At 34.7% G+C, this 27,828-nt stretch overlaps 1 protein-coding gene and 1 long non-coding RNA gene across 12 annotated transcripts; both read left to right on the top strand.

The window, feature by feature from the left end:
* Positions 1 to 27,594, top strand: LOC128981888 (GDP-D-glucose phosphorylase 1-like). 11 transcript variants are annotated; one of them, XM_054400867.1, is made up of 9 exons: positions 1 to 92; positions 18,281 to 18,490; positions 23,365 to 23,512; positions 24,223 to 24,364; positions 24,887 to 24,989; positions 25,306 to 25,409; positions 25,979 to 26,130; positions 26,798 to 26,863; positions 27,438 to 27,594. In XM_054400867.1, exons 1-9 carry the CDS (start codon positions 39 to 41, stop codon positions 27,551 to 27,553), a joined length of 1,095 nt encoding a protein of 364 aa, XP_054256842.1. In that variant the 5' UTR covers positions 1 to 38; the 3' UTR covers positions 27,554 to 27,594. The 11 variants fall into 11 exon arrangements, with proteins under 11 accessions (XP_054256842.1, XP_054256851.1, XP_054256849.1 ...); XM_054400874.1 differs by having other exon boundaries at positions 52 to 87; XM_054400873.1 differs by lacking the exon at positions 1 to 92 and adding an exon at positions 15,706 to 15,728.
* On the top strand, positions 4,517 to 13,747 carry LOC128981889 (uncharacterized). The gene is made up of 4 exons (XR_008489518.1): positions 4,517 to 8,868; positions 10,607 to 10,778; positions 12,642 to 12,705; positions 13,690 to 13,747. It is a non-coding gene; the product is annotated as an uncharacterized LOC128981889 (long non-coding RNA).
* Positions 27,595 to 27,828: the final 234 nt, after the last annotated feature.

Raw genomic sequence — 27,828 nt, forward strand, 5'->3', positions numbered from 1 at the left:
TCTTGTTTTTTCTTTTTCTTTCTTCTTTGGATGTTGTTATGTATTGTTGTAGGGTGTGTGGTCTTCGAAATATTCATTTAGACTATAGTAAGGTTTGTTGATTAAGTATTGTTTCAGTTTTTTTAAGAAAAGAGTGTTTGAATCTATTGATTTCAGGTTGTTTGGCAGTGTGTTGAATATTTTAGTTCCTATTATTTTTGGATTTCTGCTGGTTTTAGTGAGTCTGTGTGGTTGTAGATTGTAGTTTGTCTGTAAATTTCTGAGGTTGTAGTTATGGCAATTGTTTCTGGTTTGGGGGGGGTCATTTTTTAGGAATTTCATTATTTCTAGGATGTACAAGGAGGGTAAAGTTAGGATTTGGTTGGTTGTGAAAAAAGGTTTGCAGTGTTCCCTATATTGCAGTTGTTCAATTGATCTCACAGCTCTTTTTTGAAGTATTAGTAGCTTTTGTAGATGGTAGTCTGCTGCTGAGCCCCAGGCAGTGTTTCCATTTGAGGGATAAAAATCCCTTTCTAGGGATATTTAGGGCCTTCGAGGGATTGAAAAGGGATTGAGGGATAACTAGGGATAATCAGCGAAATTGAAGGATTTTTTAGATTTTCTAGGGATTTCAGGCCTTTGACATTATAAAATTGAAATATTGATAAAATAATACATTATGGCTGTATTTCAACAACGTTAAGGACCTATTTTGGCTAATTTTGCAAGGTATTGATAACACATTGATCATACTACTTTTTCCCTAGGTTTTGGTAACAAATCGATTGTAGCATAGATAAAAGATACTCCTCAAGGAGTATGTTTTATCTATGGTTGTAGGTAGTGGTAGTGACGTAGTGTTTCAAAGTCGGAACACGAACACACAAGGGGAAGAGTAACAGCCAACACTGCAAGAAACAAGCAAAGGGCTGGAGTCCGGCCGGTGGAATGGAATGGCGGATCTAGATTACTGTAATTTGTTACTTTCTTAGTAGCCCTGTGCCCTGTGTCAATGTCGAATGTTTGTTTTCGTTTTGATTTTGTTTGCCGGTGATTTCTGTGGTGTTTTTTGGTTAGTAAGTAACTTGGTGTAGGTGTAACCTTTTCACCAAGGCATGGTGGCCATGTTTGAAAAAGACAATTAAGTTTGAAATTTGGACACTTGAGTAATATTTTTGAAACAATTGTAAATACTTATAAATAAAAATTATTAGTTTATAACATTTTAAAAATAACTATTTGTTTCATTTTTTTAGTTAATTAATCTTGTTTTGTACAACATAGACAGTTTTAAATCATGGCTACCTTTAATTCCAGGCTGGAGGCCGCGGCCTTCGAAGTGGCAACGTTGTTATATTGCTTTGGTTTTCGATTCTATAATATTATGTTTTATTTCCATGTTAACTTATAGGGCGTCTTGCGCTAAACAATACTACGGTACTTGCAGCGTTGCCAATTCTACTGGGCCGCGGCCTGCCTGGAGTTAAAGATGGCTGTGGTTTTAATGGTACAAAAATGTTTTTTATATAGTATTACTTTATAAATAATATGGGATATTGAAGAATACTATCACCAGTTACCATATTTTAGGTGGCTATGCATGATATCCATTGGTATTGCTGCAAAAATAAAGTTATCTAGATTTGATGAAGAGGGATAATTGGAGGGATTATTAAAACACGGACTAGGGATAACTAGGGATTTTTTGACGTTGGCTCAGGGATATTTTTTTCTTGCGGATGGAAACACTGGCCCCAGGCTATGATGCCATACCTCAAGTGACTTTCGAATAGGGCAAAGTATGCTATTTTGGCTGTACTCTTATCAGTCACTGACCAAATCCTTCTTATTGCAAAGAGTGTTGTTGACAATTTCTTTTCCAGGTTTTCTATATGTAGGTGCCAGGACAAGTTTTTGTCCAGGGTGATACCGAGGAATTTGGTTTCTGTTGCCATTGTGATCAAGGTGCAGTTTGCAGGTGGGTTATGGTCAGGTTGATTCGATGCTATACAATGAATACAATGAATACAATGAATTTATTTGGCCAATCAACAACAACATTGTTACAGGCTATGTCAATGTACAAGCATAAAATAAAATAAATATCAAGACTTAAAAATCAAACCAAGCAAAAGATGTGCATGCACTATGCAAAAACAGCAAACAGGCTGTTGAGAGGAAAACTTAACTAAATACAGTTTCAAAAAACTCTTTGAATTTGAAAAAAGGATTTTTAATCAGCCAATCAAGTATTGCGGTTTGGAAGTTCTTTCTTTCCAGATTTCTCACATGACCAGGAAGGTGATTGAACAGTTTTATTCCTGAAACAGGGTATGACCTAGCTCTTTTATCAGTCCTGGACCGAGGAATGACAAGCTTAGAACTAAACCTAGTGTCATGATTGTGCACTGAACTGGTTACATGTTAGTCATTCATGCTGTTCTTAATACTAACAAGGCATTGGAATATATACATATTTACAACTGTCAGAATTCTTTGTCTCTTAAACAAGGGCTTACTGTGTTCTTTATAGTGAGCATGACAGAGAATCCTTACTGCCTTCTTTTGCAGTCGCAGGATCTTTTCGACATTGGGTGAGTGGCCCCACAAAATTAACCCATAGGATATGTGAGGTTGGAAAAATGCAAAGAAGGACATTCTAAGGGTACTCTGTGGCAATTGGTCACTTAGACGTCTTAAAAGATGTACTACTCTACTTAGTTTAGTACAGACTTGGCTTATGTGGTCTTTCCAATTGAGACAGGGGTCAAGGGTTATACCAAGGAGTTTGACAGGCTCTTGGAAAGGAACAATCTGGGAATCACATAGGCTAAATGTTATGTACTGTGTTTTCTCATTATTGAGCACTAATTTATTGTCAACAAACCAATTTGAGGCTGACTCAAAAATCTTCTTAACAGACAGCTCTGCTTGTTCACGGGTCGCTTTACATGATATAAGGGAAGTATCATCAGCATACAACATGCAATTACCTTCAAGTCTGGTATAGAGGTAGTCTGGTACTATTTGTATAACGAACTGATATTTCACCCAATATAGGCCTATATTGAAGGTACTGATATTGCAGGTTCTCTAAAGGACTTTACTGCAGTTCTTACTGCATGGAAGTCAGTAAGTCCCGTGGTGTTTTCTGTGATTTGTCTAAGGCCTTTGATTGTGTCAGGCATGACATTCTCTTGGAGAAATTGAGATTGTATGGGATATCTGGATCATCTTTTTCATGGTTTTCTAGTTACATCACTAACAGATATCAGCAGGTTGTCATCAAAGATAAATCCGGTGTCAAACATTTTTCTGAATGGAGCTCAGTAACCCATGGTGTTCCGCAGGGATCTAAATTGGGGCCTCTTCTGTTCATCCTCTACATCAATGACTTGTCTTTTTCAATTTCTTCCAAAATTATTCAATTCGCTGATGACACAACAATGCTAGTAAGAGCACCTTCTATTTTTTCTGCAACTAACATTGCATCCCGAGATTTAGATTCCATGATAACTTGGTTTGCACAAAACGGACTACATCTAAACTGTTCCAAAACTCATCTTCTTCATTTCCATAATCCACAACTGAAGGCAGGTGAGATAACAATCAAACTAAAATCAGGTGATTCCATAAAGTCTTCTGCAAATACTAAATTCCTGGGTGTAAACATAAATGAAAATCTAAAATGGTCTGATCATCAAATACAAATTAGCTTGTCTCTAGCAAAAGCACTGTTTGGTCTAAGGGTGGTTTATAAGTCTTCGGGTTTGCATGCAGCTCTTGCTGTGTATCATTCTTATTTTATGTCTAGGTCTTCCTATGGTATTATCTCATGGGGCAGCTCCCCCATTACCAAGAATATTTTTATCTTACAAAAAATTGCCGTTAGAATTTTAGCTGATACCAGACCACGTTCCTCTTGCCGCCCCCTTTTTATTCAGATGAAACTCTTGACAATTTATGCAGTTTATATTTTTCAACTGTGCATCTTTGTAAAAAGAAATTATAAGGAATTTATGTTGAAAAATTACACTCATCAATATAACACCCGACACAGGAATGATCTTCAATATCCTGTGCATAGAACAGCTCTGTATGAAGGATCGCCATGGTACATGGGTAGGAAAATTTACAATAACCTCCCAGATCAAATTAAAACTGAAGAAAATATGTCATCCTTTAAAAGAAAACTAAAATCTTATCTCGTTCTCTTGTGTCCTTATTCCCTAGATGATTTTATAAAAACTTAGCTTTAAATTTTATGGATTGATAAAAACAAAGAATTTAGCATATGGTATTATTAGATTGTAAAGTGGTATTGACATGTCATATGTTTATATGTGAAAATCACAATCTTGTAAACTTATGTGACGAATAAACATTTCATTTCATTTCATTTCAGAGGTCATTGATTGTTACTAAAAATAACAGAGGTCCCATAATGGAACCTTGCGGAACCCCGTGTCTTACAGCTAATGCTGTAAAGTTTATGTTGACAGTTTTTGATGTGTTGATTTTGAGGTTTAGTGAAGAACATATTTCTGATGCCAGTTTTAGGGTGTTTTCTGTTTCAGCATGGTTTGTAGATGATGTTGGATAAATGATGGTGGTGTCGTCAGCAAACATTATGCAAGTTTTTTCTGGTGTTAGATGATTTGGGAAGCTATTGATGTATATCAAGAAGTAGAGGGGTCCGAGTACAGATCCTTGAGGAATTCCTCGTTTAGTTAGTTGAGTGGGTGATTTAGTTTTTGTTTGTATTTTATTTATCTGGTGAATTATTTCAACCTGTTGTTGCCTATCTTTGAAATAGTCTTTAATCCAATTTAGTGCGTTTCCTTTTATGTTGATTTGGTATAGTTTGTCAAACAGTATATCTCTATCTAGGCTGTCAAAGGCTTTCTGTATGTCTAAGAAGAGTCCTGATGCTGGTTGTTTATTTTCCCAGAGGATGGTAATTGCTTCATGGAGTTCATTTAGTGCTGAGTTGATAGATTTGTTTTTTCTAAACCCGTGTTGATGAGGGGATAGTATCTGTAGGTTGGTCAGGTGTTCCATGATCTGTGTATAGATTATTCTTTCGAGGTATTTAGATAGTGTCGGTAAGATTGATATCGGACGGTAGTTTTCCATCAAAGTACTGTCTCCTTTTTTATATTTAGGATATACTGTTGCAGTTTTCATTCCAGATGGGACTTTTGCTTGATTAATCGAAGAGTTTATGATATGAAGAAGGGGTGGTGCGATTTCGCTCTGGCAGTGTTTGATAATTCTATTTGAAATTTCATCATACCCACATGAGTTTTTTGGTGGTAGTGCTTTGAAGATCTGTTTGAGTTGGTCCATGGTTATTGGCTTAAAATTTGATAATTCAAAGGCTTGTGTTAAGTTGGTAGTTTCATGCTGGTCTGTAGGAGGGTGAGGATCATTTATTCGAGTATTGTTACCCTGGGATACAAAGTATCTGTTGAAGGTGTCACTGATCAAGCCTGGGTCGTTAGTGAGGTTTTGATTAACGTTCAGGGTGAGTGGCCTATCAATATAATCTGCTTTGGAGTTTGTTTCCTTGTTTATGGTGTTCCATATTTCCTTTATTGGGTTGCTGGAGCTCTTGATCTTGTTTGAAATGTGTTTACGTTTTTTGTCTTTTATTTCCAGGTCATATATTTTCTTCAGCTTTTTGTAGGTGGCGTTATCTTTGTCTGTTCCGGTTAGATTGTATTTATTTTGTGCGGTCTGTAGGTTACTTCTGAGTTTGTGCAGATTTTCATCCCAAAAACGGTTTGGATTTTTGTTTTTAATAGTTTTAAGGAACCTGGGCATGGTTTCATCCATATTTAGTCTTATGGTTTGGATTAGTGCCCTATACTGGTCGTCTACAGAGGGTTTTTGATAGACATTTTCCCAATTTTCATTTTTTAGTTTGGTTTTCAGCAAATCTAGATTTTGGGGAGTAATAGGCCTGATCATTTTTTTAAAAGGCGTTGTAAGTGGAGCGGAGAAATCAGATATCTTGCATACAATTGCTTCGTGGTCTGATATATTACTTTGTTGGGCTGTAGCTTTAATTAATGATGGGTTTATGTTTGTAATGCAGGCATCAATGCAGTTCTTTGAAGTCGGGGTTATTCTGGTGAAAGAAGTTTCAATTTGATGTAAGTTGTGAGATTTTAGTGTATTTGAAAGTTGTTTAACATCTTTATCATCTTGGTTTTGTAGTTTGATGTTTATGTCACCCAAGATAACTATTTTTTTCCTTTTGTTGGAGAATTGCTGTGCTATCTGCAATGTCAAAAAACTGGTTTTTGTTTTGGTCAGGTGATCTATATGCCCCAATTATTATTAAGCTTTGTTTCTTTTTATTTAGTTGTACCACGGCAAATTCTGCAGTCTGTTCCTGGTTGAAGTCCTTGGTGGAGATGGTTTGTATTGCTGTAGAGGTTATATTATTCTTAACATAGATTGCAACTCCTCCCCATAGGTGAGTTTTTCGAGAGAATTCTGCTGCAAGTTTGTAGCCATCAAGGTAAATCTGGTTTAGTTGCTCAGTTTTATGTCCGTGTTCTGTAATTATGGGGATTTCAGGGTTGACGCTGTTTATTTCAAAAATCAGTTTATCAATTTTCTTTTGCAGGCCTCTCTGTATATTTAAGTAGTATATTGTTGTTCCAGTATTACAGGTCTTTTTTAGATTTTGTCTTGGTTTTGGGATGCAGGTTGTGAGTGTTGGCGAATTGTGGGCTTCAAGTCAGGCTTTGTGGTGTATGCCTATATGTTCTTCACATATATTGTTTTGGTTTGGTGGGAAGTCAGGGTTTGTCTTATCCATTTTCTCCGTTTCCTCCGCGTCGTCATCAGTGGGTAGTCGGGCTTCAGTTTCTTTTGTATTGTCATCAGTGAAGAGCTGGGGTTGGTGTACGGTGGGGATTTCCTTATTTTTAGATTGTTTGGGTAGGCCTACAGGTTTTGTGTTTCCCTGTCCTTGTAGATCAGCCTCTTCTAGGATCACCTTTGCTAATCTCCATGACCCCCTCCTATTGAGGTGAACTCCGTCAAGGGCAAAACACTCGCTGGTAAGCACTGAGCTTGTGTCTATGTATTTTGCGCCTAGTTCTTCACACATGAATTTAAGCGCTTCATTAACTTTGTAGATGAAGTCATTTTCGACATCATAGCGGTAAGGAATGCTGTTGACGTACCATTTAGTATTCTTAAAATATTTCATGCCAGCCTCGATTGTAAGCCAAATGGGCCGCATTACATGGTTTGGGGTCTTTGCGTCTATAGTGTTATTTGAACCTACATTTAAAATGATTTTGTGAGGGTTGTGTTCCATTTCAGTCAAGTACTTGCTACAATCTCTAATTTTACAGCCTGGCATTATTTTTGAGGTTATGTTAGCTTTGTATTCTGTTTCTATGATGTTGGCTGTACCACGGAGGAGCGAGTCGCTGATTATTATTGCTTCTGTGTTTTGAAGTTTTTCCTTTGGCTTAGCGTGTTGGGTTTTTTCCAGATGAGTTTTGTTTTGACCACTTTTTTGTTTTGGAGGGTAGCAGTTTATTTGGTCTTTAGGTGCGATTTGTTCCTTCGATGTTGGGGTCTGGCTGTGAGAATATGGAGACAGTGCACTGGTTTTGCTGTGGTTCGGTGTGGGTACCGGTAGGCCTATTGTCTGTTTGTTCAGTGGGGTTTCTTTTTGTGTAGGCCTAGACTGATAGGTTGGTCCTGTTTTTTTATTTGTTTGCCTATTGGTATCTTTGGCTACGTTGTTGATGTTCGGACCGGAGTTGGTGTTAAAATCTTTACACAGGTCATAGACAGTCTGTTCTAATTTATAGATTATCTCCATTTTTATAGCAATTGTCTCGGATAGTTTAAGATTTTCTTGATTTTTGTCTTGGAGTTGCTTCTTTAGATTTTCGATGTCACTCATTAGGATATCTACAATACAGTTCATTTGTGTGTTCAGGGGGTGGTCTGCTGTAGATTTAGGCCCATCTTCAGGGTTTGTCTCAGAAGTTTCCTGTTGGACGAGTCCTGTCGAGCCTTGATTTGATTGGCTGGCGAGTGTTTTCGCATCATTTGAGTTATGGTTAGGTCTAAGTTGTTTACAATCTTTGCATACCCATGTCAGTATGAATCTGTCAGATACCATAGCTTTGTATTGCTTATCCGTAATGCCGGCACATCTGGTGTGGTGCCATTTTTTGCAGTCGCATTCAACTGCCTTGTCATTTTCCTCAACGTTTTGTTCACATACTACACAGAGAGTAGGGTTTGGTGTAGAGTCATTTTGGTTTTCTTGGTTTGCACCTGCGTCAGTTTTTGAAATATTTTTAACCATAATTGATTTTTTTTTTTTTTTTTTTTTTTTTTATAGGAGATAGGAGGTTTGGTCTTTGGTATAGGTTGCCCAAGGATGTTGGTAGGGCTGGTGTGGAATGGTCTTTGGTTTGCCTTGAAACGCTCGCGACTTATACAACCAAAACTACTCAACACCTATCGAGCTGTTGAGTGGAGGTTGACTGCACTTTCTTCTTCCTCTCTTTCGGCAAAAAATTACTCTTTTTGAGGCGAGCGTTTCAGGGCAGGAATTGGACTAGCCAACTGCGCATGCGCAAACCGTAAAATTGAGCTGATCTCAAATGAACGACTCTCACACAATTGAAGCAAAAGAGTTGTTTACTGTTCTGTCGTTCTTTTATCTGTCTGCCGCTGCCCCTGCCGTGCCCCAGCGATTGTAGTTTTCAAAGTCTTTAAGCTGTGTTTTTTTAAAAATAATTTGAGGTTTTATCGAAGTATCGTATGTTTTGAAGTCGGATTTAAGTGTATAAAAGAGTGTTTATTGTTATGCGTTCTACCGTGCCATCCCCGTGCACCCTTGTAAGTTAAAGTTAGTTTTTATACAGTAGGCCTAATCTTTAAAAGTGTTTGTTGTGTTTTGTTCCAAGTGTTGTCCAAATAAAACAAGGATACAGTTTCTTAATTGGGCTACACTAATATCGATTGAAACTATCGATTCGATTAGTAAACTGCGATTTTTTCACCATCAACAAGTTTGGTTAGTTAGGTTAGGTTATGATAGATTAATTTTATAATAGACATTATATTTTAAAATATCGATTATTAATCAATATTTCAATTTGATAGTTCCAATCGATATTAGCGTAGCCCAGTTAAGAAACTGTTGTACCCCTGTAGGGTCACACAGTTAGGACTACCGACATTTCCCATAAACATTGCAAAAGGACGAATCTTATAATTATATAATTATTTGATATATCGTTTGGTTAGTTAGGTAAGGTTAACCTAACCTAACTAACCAAACGATATATCGAATTAAACAATCGAATAATCAATATTACTGATTCGGTTGTTTGTGCCAACAAATATGGAAGTGTACCCACTGTCTAGGCTGTGTGGTAAAAGGCACTTACAAAGTAAGTTACCAAGCGGTGTACCTTTCATATTAGAAACCCTTGGGCGAGTTGTATAGACCGTCAGCTGTGCTGCGGTTACCATAGGTTCTGGCGCACACCGCTTGGAGCACCACGGTAGTTACGGCGTACGCGCTACGTAAACTACAGCGGTGTGCGCCGGAACCTATGGTAACCATGGCAACCGCAGCACGCCTGGTAGTCTATATTTAATTCTTTTTGTCTATGATTATACTTGCTACTCATACACACATATAGTCTCTAACTTAATAAGAATGCTGTAACCTTTTGAACGAGGCATTTCCTCACGCTGTTGTAATAGTCAGAATATTAAAACATCGTTTGTTTAATTTAAATAGCGGTTTGTTTGAAATTATTTAGAGTAACATGGCCATGAGAAACATGCTATTTGAAACTCCAACGACAGGAAAATATACATTAAGTTTTATAAACGATTAAACTGTAGGCTAGTTATTTGTAGCGGCCAAAAACTGTTGTCCCGTTACCTACTTTTAGGAATAAACAATTTGTCCTCTACTTACTTAGTGATGTAAAAAATCATTATACAGGTTGTTATGGTCATTATTATAAAGATCAAAATAACTAGGCCTACAATTTATTCTTTAGTTGGGGTAATTTTGATGAAACAAATAACAATACATTTACAGTCTTCATTTTATGCTAGAATGTTTTACTATAAACAATGTAGGCTATTAAGAACTGCAGTAAAGTCCTTTAGAGAACCTGCAATATCAGTACCTTCAATATAGGCCTATATTGGGTGAAATATCAGTTCGTTATACAAATAGTACTTTATATTATTCCCTGCGATATAAATTCCAAATTTTGTTTTGAGTATTAAAGGTACTGTATCGTGATATGAATATTTAAAGCCATAGATTCTTTTCAAATAGACTTTCACACTGTGCCGTGGTGGTTAAACAAGGTTAGTTCAGTTTGGTTTAGTTAATGTTAATAAAAACCAGGTAACACCTAAATAAATACAGTACAAATTGTTCCAATAGCATCATCATTGGGTTGGGTTAGTGTTGTACAGTTTTCTATCAAAACTGATTGTCAAAAGCGCCAAATTATACCTAGTCGTGTCTTTTCATGAGTAACTTAGCTTATAGAAAAAAGCTAAACGTTTTGTTAATGATACCTTGTTTGTTTATAAACTATAGGCCTACCACTTTCAAAAGAACCTGCGCAGAACCATGGCTGTCTCGCGCATGTAGGGGTGAAGGGTGATGGTGGGGAAGGGCCTGGAGCAGTGGTGGGGATAAGTCGTTGGGGCGAGGTGTCTTTCCCCACCACTCTGACTCTCCTGCTGTCCTGCATGCACGACTCATACAGGTGCGTGGTTTTTTTCTATGTGGTAGGCCTATAAGCTAACATAACCTAAACGCCGCAATGGTCTGTAAAAGATTGGCGGGTGGTCCTCTTTTTAAAAAGACCCATAGGCTAACAGATTAATAAGCAGGCCTATTTCTTAATCAATATATTTTATATAAATTTGAAGCTCTTGTCAGTAGGCCTATTAATTTATAGAAACTGAAAATTTGATAGGATAGTATAATACATTAAAGTTTCTCTGCAGAACTTTACCCCATAACATTGCTGTTGCAGTGCAATGTAATTTTCAGAATCAGTCTTCTTCGCCTTGTATTTAGGCTAAGTAAAATTGATTTTCCTTGCTGCATATTAGGGAACATTATTACTATGTTTAATAGCCATGATAAGGTACAGTAGACTCCCTCTTATTCGGACACCTTTTAACCTGACATCGGTTAAACCAGACAACACTCGGTGGAAATTACATCTCTTAAGGCCTATTTTGCTTGGAGCGACTGTAGCGATAGTCGCACAGCGATTATCGCTCAGCTACTATAGCTGACAAGGCGGCCGTTTTGCTTAGAGCGATTGATCTTCGGTCGCACAGCGATTTTTCATAGTTAGTTAAATATCAGCACTCACAATGGTGAAGTCATGAGTGCGAATTGTAAGTCATTAAAGCGTCTCCTCTGTGAGGATTTAGGAGACGAGGCTCCACTCGACCCTAGTGGAAGTATCAATGGACGATCGATTGAAAATACATAGTGATACGTAGGATTAGGGATGGATACGTATCACTAGAGGTCACTAGATAGGACATAAATAGAAAACTGTAGTGATATCAATGAAAAAATATATTTATATAAATAAAAAAATAGTGATATCAATAAGAGTACATGAATGTCGGAAAATAAAACCTGGAGTCTAAATTAAAAAAAAAATATTCATACAAAAACTGACACAGTATTAACGCCCACACTACGTAAATAACACATAACAACTTGGAACAGTCAAGCATTTTATATTTAATAAATTTGAATAGACGTAAATTACCTTAACAAATTAAAACAAGTCGTCTGTTTCTACTAAAATTTAATTTAGAAAATGAAATTAATGTGTAATGAAATATAACCAAAACAGTAGAATCGTAACAGCACATGAATAGAAAAAATTATTTGAACAAAAAAGTAAATTATGGTTAATTTAACCCCTATTATGTGCCTACTGAGTGAAGTGCACTGTTTTGAGGTTCTGCGCATCAGTCGCGGCGCGATTATCGCTCAGACTGGTCCCCGGGGCAGTGGTCCACGACTCTTGCGATAGTCGCTCTAAGCAAAACAGGACAACGCAAACTCCGTCAGAGCAGTGCCCGGCTACTATCGCGGAGCGATTATCGCCATACGACTATCGCTGCAATCGCTCCAAGCAAAATAGGCCTTTAACCGGGCAATTTTTATCAGCACATCGGTTTAACCGGACTAGGTCGGCAGGAAGTGGGAGGTAAGCGTTACTGAAACGACTGTTCTTGTGTTAAGGATATGAGAACAGTGATTATGCTCTACTACATTTTAGTCAAATACTGTATATACAGTATGCATTTAAACGGTCAGTTTTAATGAGTTTGTGGGACGTCAGTTTAACGAGAAAACCCATTATCCGGACTGACCTCGGTCCCGAGAGTCTGGATAAGAGGGAGTCTATTGTACTGTACATTTTACTATGTTATAGTGACACGAAAAAAAAAATAACAGCCAAAACTTCATGCAATAACCCCATAGTACCACATACAATAAGTTTACTAGTGTGAACTGCGCTGTAGGCTTCACATTGAATGTGTTGCCCATGTTTATTAAATTAACCTAAAACAGAGTTTTTTTGTTACAGAGTCATTGATTGAGGTGCTGGTGAACTGATTGAAGACTTAAAAATGTTTTGTTATTAGTGTGAGGTGTGATTAGGGATGTTGCGATACTATCGATACCAGTAGGTATCGATACTTTTATTGCGATACTGCTGGTATCGTATCGGTATCGGTAGTTCCGATATTTACTTGGTATCGATACCAAGAGGCCAGTATCGTATCGTAAGTATCGGAAGGTCATTTCTGACAAATCTGAGTAAAATGGCTACGCTTTTGCCTTCTGAGCGGTTGTTTTACAAAAAGGCTGGAGCAACAGGGACCCAAAAAAGACACAGACTTTAACCATCTTTAACCCAATTAAATATTATTTTTTTTGTTTAGCTTGTCTGATATGTGGTTTGTGTAAATTATGATTCACTATAGAACTATAAGTAAAACCATTGACTATATATATCTACAGTACTGTAGGTATATATAGTCAATGGCTTTACTTCAATGGTAAAACTTAAGGGTTTGGTTGCAGAGATATTTTAATTACACATCAATGTTAGCAACGTTGTGTTAGGCAAATAAAATGAAACCATGGACTATAAAACATCAAATAAATTAAAAAAGATGGCACTTAGTTATTTCAAAATTTTTTTGTCAATTTAGGGTGAATGGTTAACACAAATGTGTGTGAATGTAATAAAATTGTTTTTTTTTTTTAAGATATGCCTAAATGATATAGGCTTAGAACCACAGATACTTGAACTTTTACTTTAAGGTAACATTGAAAACAAAGGTTGGCTATGTTTGGTTAATTTTAATTTTATCAATCTTTACATAATTAAGTAGGTCTTAGCAGCTCGAATAAAAATTTTATGGTTGGCTCATTGGCTGTACTGTACTGGAGTGAGTGAACTTTAATCGAAGATCAGACAATCACAATATGGCGTCACCAGTATTGAATGAATACGATACTGATGGTATCGATACTTTGGTTCCGATACTGAGCCGGTATCGATACTTTTTTGCGATACGGTATCGATACCAAATATCGGAAAGACAGTGGTATCGCAACATCCCTAGGTGTGATAGTACGGACTGTTGTGATAAATTACCACTGTTTATGATTTACTTTATATGTTTTAAAAATAAATGTTCTACATAAACTATTAAAATTGAATGATCATTTACAATGCCACTATTTCCAGCTGTAATAATTTTTTTTATACTTCTTTTAATTATTTTTTACTTTGTTTCTAAACATAAGTTCTGATGTAGTCAATATTTGCATAATATGCACTTTAAAAATATAAAATAGTAAACACAACAGCTTTTTATATACCATTGTTATTATTTATTGGTGTTAGCGAATTTCCCATATAGGGAATAAGCTATTACCGTAGTACTCATGGTAAGACCTGGACGCGGGACCGATTTACTTTTTCATTTTGAGGTCCCTAGAGGCCAAAAACACCATCCGTTCAAATTCATATATATATATATATATATATATATATTTATATATATATATGTGTCCGTTAGCGCGATAACTCGAACAAAAATGATACGATTTTGATGAAATTTGGTACAAACGTGTAAACCTACGTTTATTTGAACGAGTTCGCGATCCAGCATAATCGGACCATGGGAACAGGGGTTTATGGGGTAAAAATGTGTTTTCCCCATTTTTTACCCGAAAAACAAAAAATTTTGCAATTTATTTGTAAACCGTTTTGTAGAGCTTAAAAAAAGAAATAATTTAGTATATTGAAGCGCTGTTGTATGCCTAACGGTCACGGAGAAAATTCAAAAATAGTTTAATTTTAAATTCCCATGTTATTCTTATGGAGAAAATAAAAATTGTTGTAGTTTACTTGTTTATGGATATATATTGATAAAATTTGGCAAATTTATTTATTTCATCCCATACTATTCACGTATGGTCAAAAAACACTTTTTACCTTCCCCGTAGCAGCAAACCTAAGCACTTGTTAAATTTAATGTTATTTAAATAGGGAATAAATAATATGTCTTATTTATGGAAATATTTGAGTAAAAATGTAATCAGAAAAGTTGAAATTCGCTTAGTCTGCAGGTTTGCTGCGGCGGGGGTATTTTTGTATTGCAATCGTTAAGTTGCAAGCTTAGTTGCATATGCATTGGTCTGTTTAAATGTATAAAGGAACTAAAATAAAATCTGAAAATTCCAGACCAACATAAAGATTATTCAAACAAGGTTAAAGTATGTAAAAAATTCCAAAAACTTATTTTGAATTTGGTAAGTTTAATTTGATACCAAATATCGTTGACCTTATTTCCTATATTTTCTCTGGATGGTATTTCAATTTATTTTATAGTTGCAATGATTCTGCTCCACTCAAATTCCAGGGCATGGACTGCAATCAATATATGCCAACATCGAATTCGAGAAAATCTAAACATTTGTTAACTCACTTGTATATACCGTAACTTAAATACAACATGAAAAATAATAGGATTTCCTGGAATTTTTCTAAAATGTTTGAGATCATTCTCAACATCCCAGGCAATTTCCTTAAATATACTCAGATCATTCATAAAAAATATTCTAAGAAAATTTTTATATAGCCTAGAAATCTGGAGAACATTCTCAGAATATTCTGGAAAGTACTCTGGAATTTTCTTGGTATATTCTGAACATATTAAGTTTAAATTATTAATTTTGTCAAGTATGACAAAATAACTTGAAAAATACAAAAAACAATGTTTTTAGGGTAAAAAATGGGAAAACTCAATTTTTAGTCCATTCCCATAGTTAGTATTAAAGTACCGAATAGGTACTTAAAATGCAATGGATGATGGTGATGACAGAGATGACTGACTCAAGTCGTCAACCGTCACGGTGGTAGCTAGCAGCAGAACTGAATTACTGAAACTGAACTGAACTAGAACTAGTAAGTCATGACTCCTGAGTCGACTCGTTGAAGACCAAATACAACTGATTTGGTTCTTTCTGGCGCATGCGCAGTAGGCTAGTCCAATTCCTGCCCTGAAACGCTCGCCTTTTTGAGACGACGCCATATTGTTTTGTTATTGCTTTAATTTACTAATTGCGATTTAGAGGTTATGTATTTGTTGTCAATGTAATAGCACCCAATTATGCGATTGTTTTCTGTAGAATAATCGCATTTCAATTTTATTTACTGTGTCAATACTAGACTATTTAATCAAGGGTTTTAATCTTGTTGGAATGTTTGAAATAGACTAGGCATACTAATTGAACTTATTATAAGATAATTATTGTTATTAGACCTATGATTTAAGGTATTAAAGATTGTGGTAGAGAGAAACAATATCATAGTTTGTTTCAATACCATTCACCTAATAAATGGATCAAATTAATTTAAGTTACGATATGCTTCCAGTGCAATGGCAAATAGCCGCTTTAACCTAAATAAAAAACAATTAAAAATAACATAAAACAAACCGATGAAGGAAACTAAAATAAGGTGATGTGTTCCGATATATGCTTCCAGTGCAATGGCAAATAGCCGCAAGCGCGCTAATAATAGAGATCGATGGTGTGAATCGACCTTTAATGTAATTTGTTTGTTTGTTTTGTATTGGCTGCTGAGTGCTGCTAATAATGACTGCCGTTGCCGTTGCCGATACTGATACCATAAAACATACTGCTGATACTAGCCAAATTTCGGATTCGGAATTTCTTATCAGGGACTGGCATTGGCAAGTGGAAGTGAAGTTACTAAAGCCCTATCTCTCCCTGAGAGGTTATACAGTTTAATTCATAAATCTTATTTACTTTTTCAAATTATACTTAAAAGATAGTGTAAAATGCCATGTCTTTTATTTAAGTGTTTCCTAGACTAGTTTACATCTTTTATCGGTATGATACGTTAAACTTAAGTTTTGATTGTCTAGACAAGAGAAAATGATCTGAACACACACAATATTTGATTCGGTTCTTTTTGGGACCGGGTACAGTTTCTTAACTGGGCTATGCTAATATCGATTAATTAGTAAACCTTCATGCGATTTTTTCACTATCAGCAAGTTTGGTTAGTTAGGTTAGATTATGACAGTTTCATTTTATGATAGATGGGTACACTTCCATATCTGTTGGCACAAACAACCGAATGAGTAATATAGATTATTTGATTGTTTAATTCGATATATCGTTTGGTTAGTTAGGTTGGGTTAATCTTACCTAAGTAACCTATATCGAATAATCTATAGGCCTACATCGAACGATATTTTCATTCGGTTGTTTGTGCCAACAGATATGGAAGTGTACCCACAGATATGTTTGTGGATGTAATTTAAAACATCGGGTAAATCTGGACTTGACTTTAAAACGTTTTTAGATTATTCCTCCGATCTTAATAAACAAAAAATTCCTGTAAAACATTTTTTTAAGGCGCGGAAACCACTGCAAATTACAAAAATATACGGAACTATTTTTTCAAGTTGCGGAGCACATCGCTTGTCGAGGAACGAGGAGCGGAGTGATACTGACTGGTGACTACTTTCTTTTGGGCTCCTAGAATGATTTGTGTTACCAGCTGACCATTGATTTAATATTGATTGTCAATTTACGGCAATTTTTAATCGCATTAAAATAAAATGATATTTTTCTATTCTAAACTAACCTAACCTAACCAAACGTGCTGTATGGTTACATGAATTGGATTTACAGCAGAAAAGGCATGTGGGGAAGGCAGGTCGTGGTTTATGAAAATTCGTGGCTCCATTAAGTCCTTTGAAGTAAGGTTAGATTAGGTACCTAAGTTAAAGTGTAGGTTATAGGTAATCGGGTCGTTTATGTGTATTGCACCATATTGTTTTTTATCTTTTGGAATAGTTGGTTAAACGGGGAAATGATTTCAAAAATGCAAGCATCATATGCTTATCGTATTAAAGTCAGTCCCGGCCTAACGAGCCAACTGTAATACTGAAACTACTGATTCATGTTGAGTGGCTGTGCAATTTGTTATTACAGTATCATTAAATCAATTGAAATGGGAACACCACATGGGTGCGTATTTTCAGTGGCGGTTCCAAGGGGGGGGGGGGTGGCTATACGGGATATCCCCATTGGATCCTACAAAAATTAAATTTAAACATGTTAACTTAACAAAGGTTAAATTTGAACACAATTCAAGATGTAAAAAATGGCTTTAAGAGGCGCCAAACAGCTTTTAAAATACAAAATATTCCAAAACGAGGACCCCTCCTTTCATGAGAACTCCCCCCACCATGACAAGGTCCTAGAACAGCCACTGCGTATTTTAACCCAAAATATGAGTAAAGGCGAGTGTAAAATGTGTAAGTGAGATGATCTGTGTAGAGTTTTTAGATCAGCTTTTCCATTAAGTCAGGATCATGCTGCCATAAAGATCAGAAAAAATTCTTGTTTTAAATAATTCTTATTGAAATTTGCCATTAGGCTAAATCAAAATGAACGAGCGTATAATGACACTACAATTAATCTCAAGTAGCAGAAGAATCTGACACTATTCTATGTACACATGAAAAATGAATAAAGTTATCTTGAGTCTTGATGTGCATCCAATTTAGAAAGCTACCTCAGTTATTAACATGCTGATCAGTTAGTAGGTACTGTAACTTAATAAGTTTATTATTTTAATATTTTGATCTTTAATTGTATTAATTTCAGGACGTCATAATGCCATCTTTATTCGAGTACTCAGAAGACAATTTTATATTTGAAACTTGTTGGAGTGATTTCTCTCATGTAAACTCAACATTTGATAAAGCACTGATTACTAAATGGTCAGCGTTACAAGATGAAAACAAATACTTTAAATATAAGTTACATATCGATGATTCAAAAATATTACCAGGAAAGTTCAAGTATTTAGCACAGGTTTGTATTATAGGCCTACTGATATTCAACTAAATTTAGGCTATTACAATAGATAAAACATACTCCCTTAGTAGATTTGTCATCCTTATGGAACAGCTGAAGCCAATTTTATTGTTAGTTCTGTACGTCCAACTGTAGAGGTTATGTTTTCTTTACAATTTATTTCTTGATATTTCAGTCATTTAAAACATAATTTAACCAAATAAAACTGCATAATCATAAACAATAACTGGTCTTCTAGTAGGTCCGTGAAGTTGGCGTACCCATATTAGCGTATCCACTTTTGATCATACCAATCGTTAGTTCATCGTTAGTTCTCGATAGTTCCCAAATTTTTTCGTTAGTTCTCAAAAAATAAAAAAGTTATAGCCGATTATAAGTGGGTACGCTAACTTCACACTTCCGGGTTCTAGCACGGGCCGTATTCTGAGGAGAAATGTTTACATCTATATACCAATCGTTAGTTCTTCGTTAGTCCTCGATAGTTCCCAAATTTTTTCGTTAGTTCTCAAAAAATAAAAAAGTTATGAGGCATACAAAGTGGGTACGCTAACTTCACAATTGTACAATTTCCAGCGGGAACAGTTTTTTTACTATAAATGCCTATATCTATATACCAATCGTTAGTTCTTCGTTAGTTCTCGATAGTTCTCCAATATTTACGTTAGTTCCCAAAAAATAAAAAAGCTACGAGGCATACAAAGTGGGTACGCTAACTTCACAACTATACAATTTCCAGCGGGCACCGTTTTCTGACTATAAATGCTTATATCTATACACCAATCGTTAGTTCTTCGTTAGTTCTCGATAGTTCTCTAATATTTACATTAGTTCTCAAAAAATAAAAAAGTTACGAAGCATAAAAAGTGGGTACGCCAACTTCACAATTATAGAATTTCCAGCGGGCACAGTTTTTTTACTATAAATGCCTATATCTATATACCAATCGTTAGTTCTTCGTTAGTTCTCGATAGTTCTCCAATATTTACGTTAGTTCTCAAAAAATAAAAAAGATAAGAGGCAAACAAAGTGGGTACGCTAACTTTACAACCATACAATTTCCAGCGGGCACCGTTTTTTGACTATAAATGCTTATATCTATACACCAATTGTTAGTTCTTCGTTAGTTCTCGATAATTCTCCAATATTTGCGTTAGTTCTCAAAAAATTAAAAAGTTACGAAGCATAAGTGGGTACGCCAACTTCACAATTATAGAATTTCCAGCTGGCACAGTTTTCTGACTACACCTATAAATGCTTATATCTATATACCAATCGTTAGTTCTTCGTTAGTTCTCGATAGTTCTGTAATATTTACGTTAGTTCTCAAAAAAATAAAAAAGTTACGAGGCGTACAAAGTGAGTACGCTGACTTCAAAATTATAAAATTTCCAGCGGGCACTGTTTTCTGACTAAAAACGCTTATATCTATTTGCCAATTTTTAGTTCTTCGTTATTACTTGTTAGTTCCCCAATATTATTACTAGTTCTTAAAAAATAAAAAGGCAATAAGGTCTTAAACGTGGTTATGCCAACCTCACACCCAAATCATTCCTAGCGTGCACCCTTGTCTGACTAAAAGTGCCTATATCATAATATTAATCGTAAGATCTTGATAGCTCACAGATTGTTTTTGTTAGTTCTAAAAAAAATTAAATAAATAGACGTATATAGCCAGTAATGAATAGATAAACTTATTTAATACTTCTGATTTCCAGCGCGCACCTTCATTCAACGAAAAATGCTTACAGTATACTACTATACAACTAAATAAATATTGTCTCGACCCCGCCATACCCAATACGCCATTCTAGTAATGTGTTGTACACATTTATTCCATCCACCACTCCAGTCTCCAGTTTGTTCAAGTCCGTATGACCTTCCAGTCTCCATCCGTGCAACTGTCACTCGTTACGTGTTACGTTATAATACTAATACCGAACACAAACAAATACAAACAATACAAACGATTAGTTCAATTAACCAAACATAAGTTCTTTGATCGTACATATTTTATCTGCTTAGTCCAATTCAAATAATCACTGCTTATAAATTACTTTATACCATTTTACTTAGCAGACTCTGGTTTTCATTGCGATGGATAGTTTATTTTGTTTCCATGATGGACTTCTTATAAAATGCACTTTTTCACACAACTAAGTAGGTATAAATATGATTTCATTGCTTATCTAAAACAAATTTTTGGAAGCGTTTTCTTTTTTGGATGTTCTAATTAACTGAACATATTCAACTGTTAATCATTTTGATACCGTAATAAAAATTATCACTCCTAAAAATAATCTAACCGAAAGACACCTGCAACTACTATTGCGGATATCACAGATAAGCGCTATCCTGGAACTGATAAGCAATCCTTTCTCTTCGAGAGAATCATAATGTGATAGTTATTCTAATGTCAGTGTTACTTTGATTTTCATTGTGTGAAGATGAATCAAATTACAGTGCATGGAACTAAAAATTTATATAAAGATAAAAGCGTTTTTAGTCGGAAAACGGTGACCACTGGAAATTTTATAATTTTGAAGTCAGCAAACCCACTTTGTATGCCTCGTAACTTTTTTATTTTTTTTAGAACTAAAGTAAATATTGGAGAACTACCGAGAACTAACAAAGAACTAACGATTGGTATATAGATATAATCATTTATAGTCAGAAATCGGTGCCCGATGGAAATTGTATAATCGTGAAGTTAGCAAACCCACTTTGTATGCCTCGTAATTTTGTTTTTCGACAACTAACGTAAATATTTGAGAACTATCGAGAAGTAACGAAGAACTAACGATTGGTATATAAATATAAGCATTTTTATTTAAAAAACTGTGCCCGCTGGAAATTCTATAATTGTGAAGTTGGCGTACCCACTTTTTATGCTTCGTAACTTTTTCATTTTTTGAGAACTAACGCAAATATTGGAGAACTATCGAGAACTAACGAAGAACTACCAATTGGTATATAGATATAAGCATTTATAGTCATAAAACGGTGCCCGCTGGAAATTGTATAGATGTGAAGTTAGCGTACCCACTTTGTTTGCCTCGTAGCTTTTTTATTTTTTGAGAACTAACGTAAATATTTGAGAACTGTCGAGAACTAACGAAGAACTAACGATTGGTATATAAATATAAGCATTTTTATTTAGAAAACTGTGCCCGCTGGAAATTCTATAATTGTGAAGTTGGCGTACCCACTTTTAATGCTTCGTAACTTTTTCATTTTTTGAGAACTAACGCAAATATTGGAGAACTATCGAGAACTAACGAAGAACTAACGATTGGTATATAGATATAGGCATTTATAGTAAAAAAACTGTTCCCGCTGGAAATTGTATAATTGTGAAGTTAGCGTACCCACTTTGTATGCCTCGTAACTTTTTGGTTTTTTGAGAGCTAACGTAAATATTGGAGAACTATCGAGAACTAACGAAGAACTAACGATTGGTGTATAGATATAAGCATTTATAGTCAGGAAACGGTGCCCGCTGGAAATTGTATAGTTGTGAAGTTAGCGTACCCACTTTGTATGCCTCGTAACTTTTTTATTTTTTGAGAACTAACGTAAATATTGGAGAACTATCGAGAACTAACGAAGAACTAACGATTGGTATATAGATATAGGTATTTATAGTAAAAAAACTGTTCCCGCTGGAAATTGTACAATTGTGAAGTTAGCGTACCCACTTTGTATGCCTCATAACTTTTTTATTTTTTGAGAACTAACGAAAAAATTTGGGAACTATCGAGGACTAACGAAGAACTAACGATTGGTATATAGATGTAAACATTTCTCCTCAGAATACGGCCCGTGCTAGAACCCGGAAGTGTGAAGTTAGCGTACCCACTTATAATCGGCTATAACTTTTTTATTTTTTGAGAACTAACGAAAAAATTTGGGAACTATCAAGAACTAACGATGAACTAACGATTGGTATGATCAAAAGTGGATACGCTAATATGGGTACGCCAACTTCACGGACCTTCTTCTAGTCATATAACCAAATAGTAAAGCACAAATCATGAAAATAACCCTTAATAAAAGAAACAAAATTTTTTCTACACAAGCGATCTGTGTGGACGTACGTACATGAACTAGAAACAAAAAACAAGCTTCAAAATGTACAATGGGATGAGAAGTCTACTTGTGTTGATTAGTCTATGCTATTACTTTATGTAACATGCTGATATTGTTTTGTTTCTCTAAGTAATCTGGATATCAATTCATAATGTGTGTAGCTGAATTGTTGTCAGTTTTAAATGGGACTAGAAAATTTTAAATTATAGCCAAAAGCCTACGGCTAAGCCTCCATTCATTATCATCATTCCCATAATTTTAATGCTGTTGTACTTGGTAAGAATATTCCCATTGCAAGACATCATCCACGATGCTGCCATGCTTTCAGAGATTAATAAGAATGTTAATGTGATTACTAGAGAGGAACGGTTTTTTAAATTTCAATTTAACTAAATTTTAATCCTCAACCATGTTGGGATATCAGAGGGTTAGTTTCCAATTAACTTATAGTTGGCTACTACAAATCATGGGCAAACATGGACAGTTTGGCCCAATAGCTTTTTGCATCATTAGTTATGAAATTAAATGAAATAGTCCTAAGACTGATAATCAATATTATTTATTGCATGTAGCTGGAATTTTATTCGCCGTATTAAAAACAACAGTGAACGTTTTTCAGATTAGTTGGCTGTGTTTGATTTTTATTATAAGAAATACTGCTAAATCCCAATGACAATATATTGTTTTAGATCTAAAATAAAATACCTCTTCCTTGGATAGGTAGTGATGTTTCAAGATACTCAAGTACCTATTTATGGCAGTTAATTTCACTCACTCTTGTTCAGCTGAATGTGGCCAGAGGAACACAAAGACGCAAACCAATAAATGTCCAATCCATGAAACAAATGTTTGATCCAACAGTATTCAATTTTACTAAAATGGATGAAGGTGAAATTTTGTTTCAAGTTTGGAACATTCATCGAAAAGATAAAAGTAAGTCTTCAAATTACAAACATTTGTTAGGGGCCGTCCAGATATTACTTAACGCTCAAGGGTGAGGAGGAGGGGTTCAGCTTATCGTTATGAGAAGGGGAGGGACTGTTTAAATATTTTGTTTAGGTAAACATTACTTTAAAACCAACTTCAAATTAATTTTTTTGACTTCAGGAGAAAATTTTACCTAGATTTTAAACTCCAACCTTGTTTTAGTTTAAGAAAATATATGACATTGTTACTTTACTGGGTGTGGAGGAGGGGGGGGGGGGCTTACTGGATCACGCTTGCGTTATGCAGCGTCACAGGGGGGAAGGGAGAAGTTTAAAAATGATGAAAACTGTTTATGTAATATGTAGATGGCCCCTTAACTAGCTGTCGGCCAGTTCTATGAACAAGAATCATATTTTTATTTTTAGATACCAACCAGCTGTTTGAAGTGGTTTTGAATATTACTACTGTAACTTACACCTTCCTTTTAGTACTAAAAATGTAAAAGAAACATTGATTAAATGTTTTCTTATATTGTAAAGTATTTTGTTTGTTTTAAACTAGTCTATATGTTCCACACTTGCTTTATATTTTCGATTACGCTATCGACAAACGGTTTGTCATTAGTAAAACTCTAACACAAAATCTTAATTTAAGTGACGCATTTAATTTAATCTTGTCTAATGTATGGTTTACTAAATGAAGTTTACAATTTTCAGATAATTACCTAGCGATAAATGTGAGTCCAATAGGTTTTGGTCATTCTCTGTTGGTCCCATCATTGTATGATTGCCTACCGCAAGTCATGACTGAAAATAGTTTGTTAACTGCTATTGAGCTTTTTCTGCTCAGCAAATCACCGTAAGTTTAAGCCAAAAATATTAATAACACATAGATTCGAAGTAGCAAGGTGAAAAATAAATAAAAACTTGAAGGAAAGAAGCCAAAATGGATGCTAGGCCAAATATTGCAAACACTGACTCTCATAATCTCTCGTAGGACAACTTGTGTCCAAGTGTCGGGTAAAACTGTAACTTGTGCAGATTCTGTTGGAAGTTTGTTCGTCCGTGTAAGCATTGCACTTTGTATACTATTATTGACAATATCGCATTAACTTTTATTTTGCCTTTTTGGCTGTCTCCTTTGGTATTGATTCTTTTAAGTCCTTTAAAATAGCCCCTTAAATTTTAAAATAATTGAGATGAAATATTAAATTCCCTTGGGTAACTTAACTGATTTTATGCTTAGTTTTTATGTAAGTAATTACAGTAATGTTAGTCTGACTTAAATCTATTAATTGTTAAAATTTGATATTGAAGACACTGACGTCATATCTGCTGTAGCCTAATGTTATATTTGTGTTTGACCAATGCTTTTGTCCAGAGCGTTGAGAATGGGGTTCAACGGATTGTGTGCCAATGCCTCTGTCAATCATCTTCATTATCATCTCTATTATTTGGAGGAGAAAATGATGCTAGAAACAATTGTGAGTAAAAGGTCTAAACCAATTAATTTTTTAAGACCTCCATTACAGTCAGTAAACCTAATTGCTTGAAAGTTGTTGTACAGAACAGAATTTTGTTCTCATTTTCATTTTTATACCTATCATATATAAGTTAACTCGATAATTCCCATCCATGATTTATAAAATAAACAAAAATGCATCTAAGCTACGATGCATGATACTCCTATCTCGATTAAACCTAAAACTTCTAAATTATAATTAAAATTCAAAATTGTACCTAAATGATTATATTGTGAATTGTCATTGTAGGTGCATGATACAAGATTATGTTTTACAGAATGTGGAGCATTTGGCTGGCCCTTGTCACATGTTGCTGTCGTTCCCGAGCAAAGGATTTGCATTCCAGCTGAGCAAAGGGCAAAATATTCCTATATTTGTAAGGTGAATTTTAGTTGCATTAAACAAGTATGATAGTTAACATTGTTTTTAATATATTATTTTTAATTCAAAGTCTTTTGCATTCAGATTAATGTATGTTTTTATAGTACAGTATTTTAAATTCACATTAGATTAGACCTAGACTTAACAGTCAAGGAAAGCAAACAAGAAAAAAATAAAGTTCACTTCATCATTTTGTGCACACAAGATTCACTAATTTTTGTAATTTACCTTTTCAAATTATGATCAGTTTAGTAATAAATTGCCTGTGACATACCCAAGAGGGTAGACAGTAGAAACATAGACTTTAACGTTTTAAGTTTTTGTCAATAATTTTCAACAACAATAATTAAATCACTAACAAAATTTGTTATGCTGTTTTAAATCTGTGCATTGATTACTATTTTATTTTCTTAAAACTTTTAATTGAATTAGCAACCATACAAAGGTCTACATGGATTAGAAAAGTTGTATTTAAATTAAGTTTTATTTTGGACCTTCCTAATGCGCCTTTAAATTTATGATAACAAATTTAAGACACAAAACAGCAAAAATATTAGTTGTGATTTCAGGGATGTCTACAAACTTGTGAACTTGCTTCAAGAAAGTGAAATACCCCACAATGTTACTGTGACCAGAGGTTCAGGGTTCCAAGAACAGAACCCAGGAGAGTCAAGGAACCATGTCAGAGTGTATGTGTGGGCTCGCAAACCTACGGGACCTGGTGAGTAGTGTAATCTAAACTACAGTAGAAGTCATCATAACCCGACCACCTACAGACTGAGCCCTGGCTAGATAAACCAATCAATTATGAAAACAATAATTTGAACCTTATATTGTCATAATTTGCAATCAGTAGTAGTGTTGTCAAAAGTAGTGTTCATAACTCGATTCTTTTTTAGGAGACTTGTCTGTAACAAACAATAGAGAATTTTATAGGGGAAAAATTTGTTCGGTAACTAACAAAAATATCAATAACATAGATAACATAAAGTAATATCATTGGTAATATTTAGTGAGGATGAAGAAAAAAATTGCTCTCAAAAAATTAGCTTCGAAGATTATTATAATAACCTTATTGATAAAGCCAATAAGACTGGTATCTTCAGATTCATACGTGATTATTGTCTCTTCTTTTACATTGGCCAAACCTCACAAGATCCTTTTCAAAAGGTTTCAAAGAACATTTTTTTTTTCGAAAAAACATTCAACATCAGCCTATGCCAACCATTTAATCTGTTTTAATTACAACCATCATAATTTTATACAAATCTAAATACAAATTTAGAAACTTTCCACCTCAGGGATTTCTAGAAAAGTCTAGAACACACTATTATGTAACAAAAATGAATAATAAAATAGACTATTAAAAAAAATTATACCTGTTTCAGATAGAGATATTTTCAAATTTGTTGGTCCAGCTTTGTGTGAATTGTTTGGACACTTGATGATCAAAAGTAAGTTTACCTTATATACTGATAAAAAGCTAAACTTGTTGACTTTGTGTGTACTTTACATGAAGAAGACAAAAACTCTTAAAATTGCTTGAAAAATTGTAGAGGTTTCAGTTAAAACAATATTCTTACATAATGAAATAGATGAGTTCGTAAATAAATAAACTAACATTGTTTGCAATAAATAAATTGGTCCTGGGTCTAGGTCAAAACAATTTATTGAGTAAACTGATCAAGATAACAATTTTATTGTGTATTTTAATTAGTTAATTTTTTTGGTTTAGCCTGAATTTTTGTTTGTTATCCTTTGTGTTCAGCAGCTTGCTTGTGATGGAGCAAGGATGTAATTTATTTAATAAATTATCTTTATAATACAGACAAACTAGTAAATTAAATATATTGTAACATGAGACGTTTTTTTTTATTGTGATGTTCCAACAAAACAATACGATATAAATTTAACTGTGCTTAGAAACACTATAAAAATTGAATAAAACATTAAGATAATTTTTGTCTTCAGAGGAATATGTGGAACAATCTTTGTAGAATTTTACTGATTTATTGAGTGATTTTCCAGCTCAAGAAAAGTTTGATTCGGTGACTGAAGACTATGTCAATGATGTGCTCACTGATCAAACAGAAGAAACGTTTCAGTCTGTATTGGAAAAAGTCAAGCATCTCTATGAAGAATAAAAAGTGAAAAACGGAATAAAACTACTGTTGAATTATTGAAATACTATTGCAGTTTTTTCAACCTTCAACTAACGCTCCTTTCAAACTATACCTTTTACTATCCTTTCACCCACAACTGGCCAATATTTTTTCACCAACAGCTCCTAGGCACGCACCAACCCCTGGCAGTAAAACCACTTTTATTGCTTGAACACAGGAAGTCTGATGTCAAGCCATCGAGAAATCCTCAGATATCTGTTCTCCAAACTCATCTTCCATCATTATAAAGAACTCAT

This window comes from Macrosteles quadrilineatus, unplaced genomic scaffold (assembly GCF_028750875.1).
Source record: "Macrosteles quadrilineatus isolate MER2022 unplaced genomic scaffold, UCM_ALF_1.0 Scaffold_55__1_contigs__length_795759, whole genome shotgun sequence".
In the NCBI taxonomy this organism is placed as follows: Eukaryota; Metazoa; Arthropoda; class Insecta; order Hemiptera; family Cicadellidae; genus Macrosteles; species Macrosteles quadrilineatus.

Excerpts from the sequence above, each read along its gene's own strand:
- LOC128981888 (XM_054400867.1), top strand. The coding sequence starts at position 39 with ATGTATTGTTGTAGGGTGTGTGGTCTTCGAAATATTCATTTAGACTAT. Across the intron at positions 93-18,280 it reads TTCATTTAGACTATAGTAAG|GACGTCATAATGCCATCTTT; the intron begins GTTTGTTGATTA and ends TATTAATTTCAG. Across the intron at positions 18,491-23,364 it reads AGTTCAAGTATTTAGCACAG|CTGAATGTGGCCAGAGGAAC; the intron begins GTTTGTATTATA and ends ACTCTTGTTCAG.